Below are 10,214 nucleotides of genomic sequence, written 5' to 3' on the forward strand. Positions count from 1 at the left end.
GTTGGTTTGTGTGCTGTTATAAGTCCTAGTGGTCGCAGCAGTCTGGCTGTCAGTTCAGAGATGTTCTTTATGTATGGTAGTGTGGCTAGTCCTTTGGGTTGCGGCATGTCCTCGTTCCGTTGTCTTTCCCTTAGGCATCTGTTGATGAAATTGCGAGGATATCCGTTGTTGGCGAATACCTTGTATAGGTGTTCCTCTTCCTCTTTTTGCAGTTCTGGTGTGCTGCAGTGCGTCAAGCACTGAGGATGTCACCTAGACAGGGGACGAAACGTTTGCAACAAAAACTTCCAGCTCGGCGAACAGAACCACAGCAATATTGAGGATATTGAGGACAGTGAGGATATTGGGGACAGTGAAGATATCGAGGACATTGAGGACAGTGAGGATATTGAGGACATTAAGGATATTGAAGACAGAGAGGATGGTGAGGATATTGTCATTGCACTCTGTTGTGAAGTGATTGACGATAAGCTGCTCATGAGGTAAGAATTGGAGAGAAACCATAAAGGGGTGAGGTTGGGCAATAATTTGAACAGAAGGGTGAGGAGTTTAAATTGTAGCTCTGTTTGCTAGAGGCCTGGTTGGTCATTGAGAACAGGAGAGATGTGTGAATAGGATACAATATGAACTTTTGATTGTCTCAGATTTACAGAGGATTAAACACAATGGAAATTCTGAATGGTCAAGTCTAAGGATAACAAAGGTGGCAGATGAATGTCCCAGCAGGAGGTGAGCTGAGGAATGGCCGCAGTATTACGGTTATGGAGGTGAAAATAGGTGGGTTTGGTAAATGGTGCAGATTATGGTCCAAGGTTCATCTCAGGGTGAAGTGTTATCAGGCTTGGGTACACCATGATTTAACCTCATACAGTGACCAGGGAAGGAGGTAGTGGCTAGGAAACAGAGCTCGAGATGGGAAACGGCAGAAAAAGGCTTCAGTTTTTTTCCATATTTGACTGGAAGCAGATTTTGCTCATCCAGTGCTCTATCAGATAATTAGCAATTGGAAGAGTTGTTGGTGAGATTGAGCTGGCTGCCATTGGTTCATGTGTGATGTCACCATGGGGCAGCAGGTGGATGAGGAATGGGCGAGGACAAGGTCTGATGCTTATGGAATACCGGAGGGTATCGGTCTGGGAATGTAAACTCTGCCGGGGGAGTGGAACGTGAGGTCAGCATTTAAGGATCTTCCAGCAGCAACACTTGGTAAGAGGAAGTCTTACTGGGTGATATTAGTTTTACAAATTTTGCCTCAAAACATGTTGCATGTTGAAGGGCATTAGACATGCATGTTGCAATGTTGTTTATAATATTGTAAACCTCCATGTGCACAGGGTAGTATAATTTTATTGGCCTTTCCTCTGAACACTCTGTCACGTATTCTCATGTGCAGTTTAGTTTTATGTTCAGGGTAAAAATACAAAGCCCAAAACTTTATTTCACTGTCAGCCTCCAGCACCTGCCCATTTTGAGATGGTTCTTGTCGTTCTGATAATTTCCTCACTGCATTGTGACCGATGGGAAGCTTGTGCTACAATTCACTGAAATGCAAAACCGGGCAGTCACAGAGCAGGTGAGTGCTGTCACTGGACAGAGCAAGCAAGCTAACACTCATTGGAGGGCAGTATGTCACAGCATCACTTACCAATGGGTCACCATCACTATCGCTTTGGGGGACATGCTTGGAGGAGCCACTGTCCTTGGCAGATGTGTGACCCTCATATCCCACGTCCTCGGGTCGTAGCTGCAGCAGAGATGGCCACTCGTGCTGCAGTGAGCCAGCATTCCATGGGTACGTGTCCACCACCCACTTTGCGGGATCCTCCCACTGTGCTCTCTTGCCATATAACTGGAAAATGGAAGAAGATGGAGATGGGAATTCAACCAGCTCACACAATTACAAAGACAGAAATTGATGGAAAATCTCAACAGGTCTAGCAGCAACTTTGGAGAGAGAAACAGAGCCTGGCATGACCTATCCAGTTTATTGATACAAAACAGAAAGAATTGCAGATGCTGGAGATCAAGACACAAAAACAAAAACAGAAATTGTTGGAGAAACTCAGCAGGTCTGGCAGCATCTGTGGAGAGAGAAAAACAGAGTTAACATTTCAGGTCCAGTGACCCTCTCAGAGTAATGCAGTTATAGCCCTCGTTAGACCTCAGCTGGAGCACTGTGTATAGATGGATTAGGGTTAGGGTTAGGGTTAGGGTTAGGTTAGGGTTAGGGTTAAGGTTAAGGTTAAGGTTAGAGTCAGAGATAGTGTTAGGGTTAGATTGTGGGTGCCCATCTTAGGAAAGATGTGAATGTGCTGGAGAGAGCGCAGAGCGATTTACAAGAATAGTTCCAGGCATGAGAAACTTCAGCGATGAGGAGAGATTGAAGAGGTTGGGACAGTTTTACCTGGAGAGGGAAAAAGGCTGAGAGGGAGATCTGACAGAGGTTTTTAAATGCATGACTTGGCTGGACAGAGTAGATAAGAAGATGCTGTTCCCACTCATAAAAGGGACAAGAACAAGAGGGGCATAGATTTAAAGTGAGGTGCAAGTGATGTGAGGAAAATCTTTTTTACACAGTGATAGTTAAAGATCTGGAAGACACTGCCTGGAAACTTGGCAGGAGCAGGTTGAATTCAGGCATTCTGGAAGGTTCTGGATGGTTACTTGGATAGCAATGCTGTGCAGGAAAATGGGGAAAAGGTAGGAGATAGGACTGTGTATAGAACCGGTGTAGGCATGATGGGCTGAATGGCCTCCTTCTGTGCTGACACAATCCTGTGATTCTGTGACTAGAGCAGGACGAGGTCAGTCACATGATGGGCTTGTTGTGCTGTAAATTTGGTCAAAGCTGATTTGTATCTGATCTGTGAAACCTAGCAATCTCAGGTCAAGCTTTGAGCTGGGGCTAGATTTCAAGGAAGAGAATGTTGCAGGATCCTATTAACCCCTTGTGTGAAGAAGCTGTTCCTGACACCATCTCTGAACAGCCCGTCTCTAATGTTAAGGTTATGGTCTTTGTTCTGGAGGGTTGGAGGTGCCATCTCTCAGATAAACCATTAGACCCCACACCCCATTTGTCCATGCAGGTGAATGGATATCATTTTACACATTATCCTGCACAAACGCCGATGAGTGCTCCCCGGTGTCTTCATCTCCTTTAACCTTTAATCACTATCACTAAAAACACATTATCTCGTCACTTATAGCATTGCTAGTTATAAGAGCTTGTTGTTTGTTCAATTAGTTGCAATGTTCACTCACATTTTCAACATTTACTCAACTTCCAAAGTACTCTGCATCCTGGTCTGGGTCATAAAAGATATATATAAAGTAAATTATTAATTTCTTCTCCTGAAGTCTCCAACTACCTCAAATAAGGATGAGGTATTCCCTACATTAGGAGTTCCTATTCTGTATACTCTTGAGAGATCTAATGTGGAGCATCCGTGGTTGAGATAGTTGGACAGACCTTGCATAAGGAGGAGAGAGACAAGGTCTGGCTCAACCCCTTGACCATGCTCATGACCCCACAGGTCCCATCCCCAATCCAGAGAGATTACCTTCTCAGCAGCAACAGGGATGAACAAGTAAACAGCAAAGGGTAAACAGAAAGTTAATTGTTGTGGGATGGGGTCAGCCATATCTTTCTCTGTTTCTCAGTTCAGAAGAATGGGAATTTATCAAACAGTCATGGAGATTTTTCTTCAGAAGGGAAAGAGGCCCTTCAGCCCATCATGTCTGCATCAGTCAGCAAATATCTACTATCCCAATCCCATTTTCCAGCACTTGACCTGTAGCCTTGTATGTTATGGCATTTCAAAGCTCACTTAAATACTTATTAAATGTTTTGAGGGTTCCTAGCACACTTTCAGGCACAGAATTCCAGATACCTCTTCAGCAAATTCCCTCTAAATCTCCTGCTCCTTACTCTTCCCCATGGTTACTGCCCCCTCTACTAAGAGAAATTCTTCTCCCTAACTACCCTGCCTACATCTCTCAGTCAGATCCCCTGAGCCTTCCCTGCTTGAAGGAAAACAACCATAATCTATCTGGGCTCTCTAGATTGTCCAATTGAGCTCTTTCTCCTCTCTACAAAGGAAAACATAAGATGCGTTCTTTCTGATTCTTTAACCAGATTCTGGTTTGAAGCAAGTATCTTTCAATAAGGCAGAGGCTGTGTTTTCATGAGAAAAGGACATGACACTGAAGGAAGAATGAGGGATTGTGAATGGGACTACTGCGATTGAGGCAATACTAGAACCCACAAGATGGTTTCAATGAGTCGGAGAAAGGAGCCTTTAGGGACGCGGTGTCACCAAAGCTGTTGTGACCTGACCAATAAGGGGTTACAATATGGTCCTCGTTAGTAGTAACCCTGTCTGGGAATTGGTCTTGTAACGAGTCTCAAAACCCAAAGTAATTACTTGGCAAGTGAGAAACCTGCAATCAGAGGCTGAATTGAAAAGATTGAAGTTAACTGTGGTTCCACATTCGTGCAGGAAGGCAAAAATACAAAATAAAGAGCAGAATAATGAAGGAATGTGAATGCTTATAGCAGCACGAGCCACTTATTTATTGCAGTGACTATGTAAAGTGAATGTATAGCTTATTCAGATTATCTTTTTCATGTTAGTTAATGTGTGAAGGTTGTGTCCTGAACACACTCACCAGTCAAATACCAATGAGAAAAGCTCACTCCATCCTGAAGAAAACAATGAACATACATTTCTATAGCACCTTTCGCCATATTAACACATTCCAAAGTGCTTCACAGTCAACTAAGAAACACATTAAGGAATTCTTTGCACTGTTTCCACTGATGGAAAGTAGGAGACACAACAGCTAATTTCTGCACAGCAAGCTCCCACAGGCAGCAATGAGATAAATGACAAGGTCATCTGCTTTTAATCCGGTTCAGTGTCAGTGTCCGTCAATCCCCAGTTATAGAGTCATACGGCACGGAAACAGACCCTTCCATCCAGCTTGTCCATGCTGATGAAGTTTACCAAACTAAACAAGGCCCACTTGTCTGCATTTGGCCCATATCCCTCTAAACCTTTTATATTCATGTACCTGTTCAAGTGCCTTTTAAATGTCGTAACTGTACCTGAACCTACCACTTCCACTGATTCATTCCACATACAAACTACCTTCAGTGTGAACAGGTTGCCCTTCAGGTCCCTTTTAAATCTTCTTCCTCTCACCTTATACCTGTACCCTCTAGTTTTGAACTCCCCTACTGTTGGGAAAAGACACCTGCCATTCATCTTATCCATGCCCCTCATGATTCTACAAAGCTCTTTAAGGTTGCCCCTCAACATCCTACACTCCAGTGAAAAGGTCCCAGCCTTAACCAGCCTTTCCTTATAACTCAAACCCTCCAGTCCCAGTAACAACCTCTAGAATCTGTTCTGCACCCTTTCCAATGTAGTAATATCCTTTCTATAGCAGGGCAACCAGAACTGTACACAGTACTCCAAAAGTGGCCTCACCAAGGTCCTGAATAACTGCAACATGACACCCCAACTCTAAAACCCAATAGTCTGAGCACTCAAGGCAATTGTCCTAAAAGCCTTCTTTCCCACCGTCTACCTGTGACGCAACTTCCAAGGAACTATGTACCTGAACCTCTTGGTCTCTCTGTTTGACAACACTCCCCAGGCCCCTACCATTAACTGTGTAAGTCCTGCCCTGGTCTGCCTGACCAAAATATAACACCTCACATTTTTTTCCAAATTAAACTCCATCTGCCACTCCTCAGCCCATTGGCCCAGTTGATCAAGATATCTTTGTAATCTTAGCTAACGTTCTTCGCTCTCTACGACCCCACCTATTGTGGTGTCATCCACAAACTTACCAACCATGCTTCCTGTATTCTCATCCAAATCGTTATATAAATGGCAAACAATAGTGGACCCAGCACTGATCTCTGTGGCACACCACTGGTCACATGCTTCCAATCCAAAAAGCAATCCTCCACCACCCTCTGTCTCCTACCAATTTTGTATCCAATTGGGTAGCTCTCCCTGAATTCTATGTATTCTAACTTAACTAACCAATTTACCATGCGGAACCTTGTCAAAGGTCTAACTAAAGTCCATGTGGAAAATGTCTACTGCTTTGCCCTCATCTATCCTCCTGGTCACATCCTCAAAAAACCCAATCAAGTTTGGGACAACTGCTGGATTCATGATGTAAGTGACAAGACTGCAGGTCTGCAGGTTGATGTACACAGACAGCGCTGACCCGAACCAGAGAACAGAGCTTTGTGGAAACTGGCTACAGAAGCAAAGTGTGAGAGGATGTGAGATCCTGAAACACAGAGAGTTGCGATGATCTGGAACATAATTCTTGAAAGGATTCAACAGTTAAGATTCAAAAAAGAATTGGATAAATACATGATCGCGAAACATACAAGGGGCTGAATAGAGGAGTTGAAAATGTGTTGCTGGAAAAGCGCAGCAGGTCAGGCAGCATCCAAGGAGCAGGTGAATCGACGTTTTGGGCATGAGCCCTCCTTCACTTTGGGGATCCAGTCAATGATCTTCAAGAGGTCACTGTTGCGCATATTTCTATCGATTTCAGTCTCAATTAGTTTATGGCGTAAATAGCGACCCAGGAATCCTTTCACGGGCTCAGTATGATTTCCTGAAGAAGGGCTTGTGGGATATAGGTAAATTAATGTTACTTCTGCAATTCTGCAATTATAATTGATTATATAAAAGTAAATGAACTCACACCAGTGTGTAATTGTTTTAGCCAAGAGCTGAGTCAACAAGAATGGAAACGATGTGGAGGAAATATATAATTGTTTTTGTATTAGCTAAAAATATATGCAAGAAAGAAACGGGACTGCAAGACAATGATAGATATTACGGGCGAATAGATAAAATGCTGTGAAGAGAGGCAGTTAAATTAGATATGTCTGTACAAACAGTAGGTATAAACATCTGTTTCCCACTTTTACAGAAACACAGGAACAAACCCCAGTTAAAAGGGCTTAATGATAAGATGCTGTGGGGGGCAGCACAGATGGAGGGAGCAGATAATGGTAAGCAAAGGATGGGATGAGGTCAAACGGCCTTGTGAGGTCAGAAATAAGCATTTTGTCACAGTCAAGGCCGGATAAGGCAAGAGATAAACAGGAGTAATGGGGCCAGTCTTAGGGAAGTGGAGGATGTAAACAGGGGAGGAGCAATGTAAAACAAAAGAAACCAAATTATATAAATATTGTGTATGAATTGAATTTGGTGTGTGTATGTCCTCTGCCTTATGGGCACTGGACATCACACCCACTTGCAAGTGTGAAATAAATGACACTACAGATTCAGATCTTGTCTCGGACTGAAATTATTGAAGTGAGTGAGCTTTGTTTCTCAGTCTCGGACTGAAATTATTGAAGTGAGTGAGCTTTGTTTCTCACAGGCTCATGCCCAAAACGTCGATTCTCCTGCTCCTTGGATGCTGCCTGACCTGCTGCGCTTTTCCAGCAACACATTTTCAGCTCTGATCTCCAGCATCTGCAGTCCTCACTTTCTCCGCTGAATAGAGGAGCCAGGGGGAGGGTAAGGTAATGGTGTGACTAATTGGACAGCTCTCAGAAAGAGTGTGCAGTCACAAATGGTCTCTGCTGATGCATCAGAGAAGTCAGTAAATAATTGCTGGTGATTTACTCATGTCTGACCGTGGTAGGAAATTACCATGAGCCGTCTATTGGTATGTTTTTGAGTCTGGTGCACAGTCCTCCATTGGAGATATTAGATATGAAGGTGGATTCAATACCCGAATGCACAAACACAGCAGAGCTAATTTTCAGAAAGACATGTGAGAGACATTACCTGAAGGCCTTCACGAACTGCTTCCAAAAGGTATGGTATCAGAGAATAATTCCACAGGTCTGTGAACCAAACCCTGGAGCCATCTACATCCAAAGGGCACGAGAGGAAGAGACGTGGACCTGGAGGACAGGGAATGTAAACAATCCATAAATATGCATTCTCTAAGCCTGTCCCCTATTGGAAACTGGGTGACTGTTTATGTATTTTAACTCACCAATAGTAACATCCGATGAACTGTGTGTCTCTAAGAAACCATTTAAATGCTGCCACACTTTGGGGATCCAGTCAATGATTTTCAAGAGGTCACTGTTGCGCATATTTCTATCGATTTCAGTCTCAATTAGCTTACGGCGTAAATAGCGACCCAGGAATCCTTTCACGGGTTCAGTATGATTGGCACAGAGTACCCACCTGCATAGCAAAAACAGAAAAGGAGATCATTTGCAACAGTACATGCACATCACCTCTATTTCATTCACTTTATTCTCCTGAAGGTGCTGCCTGGTGGAATTATATTGCCTGCAAACATAGTATAAGAGGTAGGCCATTCAGCCCCTCGAGCCTGTTCTACCATTGAATGAGATTGTGATTGATCTGTGGCCTAACCTCATACACCTGCCTTTTGCCTCTAATATCTCTACTTCACAAAAAAAATCTCAGATTTAAAGTTAATAACTGATCCAGCATTCACTGTTTGTGGAAGCGAGCTCCCAACCAAGGTAGATTTTTGCCTAACAAGGGAATTAAAGATGACTCGGGGTAGGCAGGAAAGAGGAGACTAGCCCCAGTCAGATCAGCCATGAGCTTACTGACTGGGGAATCAGGCTTGAGGGACTGAGTGACCTACTCCTGTTCCTGATCCTGATGCTGGTATGTTTACTCTCCTTCGGGGACATTAGTCACATATCAAGGGGAGGGTTATTGTGATCCCAAAACCCAGGGAGCAGGATGGGGAATGTGTCACCTACTTCCAACACAAATATCCTTCTGGATCCTAACATGGAATTCCACGTCTCCACTGGGACAGTGTGGAGTGAGGTTTGTACCTTGTATTTTCTGATCCCAAAGTGGAAGTGGCTACAAGTGAACTGAAGCCCCCCACCCCCGATGACTCAATGGATTCATCTAATGACACCATTTTTAAGGGGAAGGGAAGTTGGAGGAGGAAGATGATCATGCAGAAGGTTTGGCATCAGCCTTCACGAGTACCTGAAGTTGTGGTGAAGTTCCAGGTTAGCAGAGGACGAGACAGCTTGGTTCATTGTTCCAATAACATAGGGACTGCAGACATTAAAAATAATACAAGTTATACCATTGCCACAAACACTTCAGCTCCAAATCAAAAGGAGCAATTTTCCCCCAACAGAATATCCCCAGTCTGAATAACTGCGCTCTCAGGGAAATAAAAGTTTCCTTTTTTTTTCATTAAAGAGCAAGTGAGTTCACTTTTGTGTAAAATAAAACAAAGAATTGTGGATGCTGGGAATCGGAAACAAAAAGAAAGGTCACTGGATCTGAGACATTGACCCTGTTTCTCTCTACACAAATGTGTCAGACTTATAGAGTCATAGAGATGTACAGCACCGAAACAAACCCTTCGGTCCAACCCGTCCATGCCAACCAGATATCCCAATCCAATCTAGTCCCACCTGCCAGCACCCGGCACATATCCCTCCAAACCCTTCCTATTCATATACCCATCTAAATGCCTCTTAAATGTTGCAATTGTACCAGCCTCCATCACTTCCTCTGGCAGCTCATTCCATACACGTCCCACCCTCTGCGTGAAAAAGTTGTGCCTTAGGTCTCTTTTATATCTTTCCCTTCTCACTCTAAACCTATGCCCTCTAGTTCTGGACTCCCCGACCCCAGGGAAAAGACTTTGTCTTTTTACCCTATCAATGCCCCTCATGATTTTGTAAACCTCTATAAGGTCACCCCTCAGCCTCCGACACTCCAGGGAAAACAGCCCCAGCCTGTTCAGCCTCTCCCTATTGCTCAAATCCTCCAACCTGATAGGAAGGAGACCAGAATTGCACGCAATATTCCAACAGTGGCCTAACCAATGTCCTGTACAGCTGCAACATGACCTTCCAACACCTGTACTCAATACTCTTGACCAATAAAGGAAAGCATACCAAACACCTTCTTCACTATCCTATCTACCTGTGACTCCACTTTCAAGGAGCTATGAACCTGCACTCCAAGGTCTCTTTGTTCAGCAACACTCACTAGGGCCTTACCATTAAGTGTATAAATCCTGCTAAGATTTGCTTTCTCAAAATGCAGCACCTCGCATTTATCTGAATTAAACTCTATCTGCCACTTCTCAGCCCATTGGCTCATCTGGTCCAGATCCTGTTGTAATCTGAGGTA

At 43.9% G+C, this 10,214-nt stretch overlaps 1 protein-coding gene across 6 annotated transcripts in view; it reads right to left on the reverse strand.

Moving 5' to 3' along the window:
• The window catches only part of nav3 (neuron navigator 3), a 219,091-nt gene that overhangs the window by 6,211 nt on the left and 202,666 nt on the right, over positions 1-10,214 (reverse strand). For all 6 annotated transcript variants that reach the window (XM_043708780.1, XM_043708778.1, XM_043708782.1 and 3 more), the window contains 4 exons: positions 9,048-9,119; positions 8,053-8,249; positions 7,839-7,957; positions 1,646-1,849 (listed from right to left, as the gene is read on the reverse strand). In XM_043708780.1, coding sequence (XP_043564715.1) covers positions 1,646-1,849; positions 7,839-7,957; positions 8,053-8,249; positions 9,048-9,119 — 592 coding nt within the window. The remainder of the gene's footprint in view (positions 1-1,645; positions 1,850-7,838; positions 7,958-8,052; positions 8,250-9,047; positions 9,120-10,214) is intronic.

Source organism: Chiloscyllium plagiosum, chromosome 19, assembly GCF_004010195.1.
Source record: "Chiloscyllium plagiosum isolate BGI_BamShark_2017 chromosome 19, ASM401019v2, whole genome shotgun sequence".
NCBI lineage: Eukaryota > Metazoa > Chordata > Chondrichthyes > Orectolobiformes > Hemiscylliidae > Chiloscyllium > Chiloscyllium plagiosum.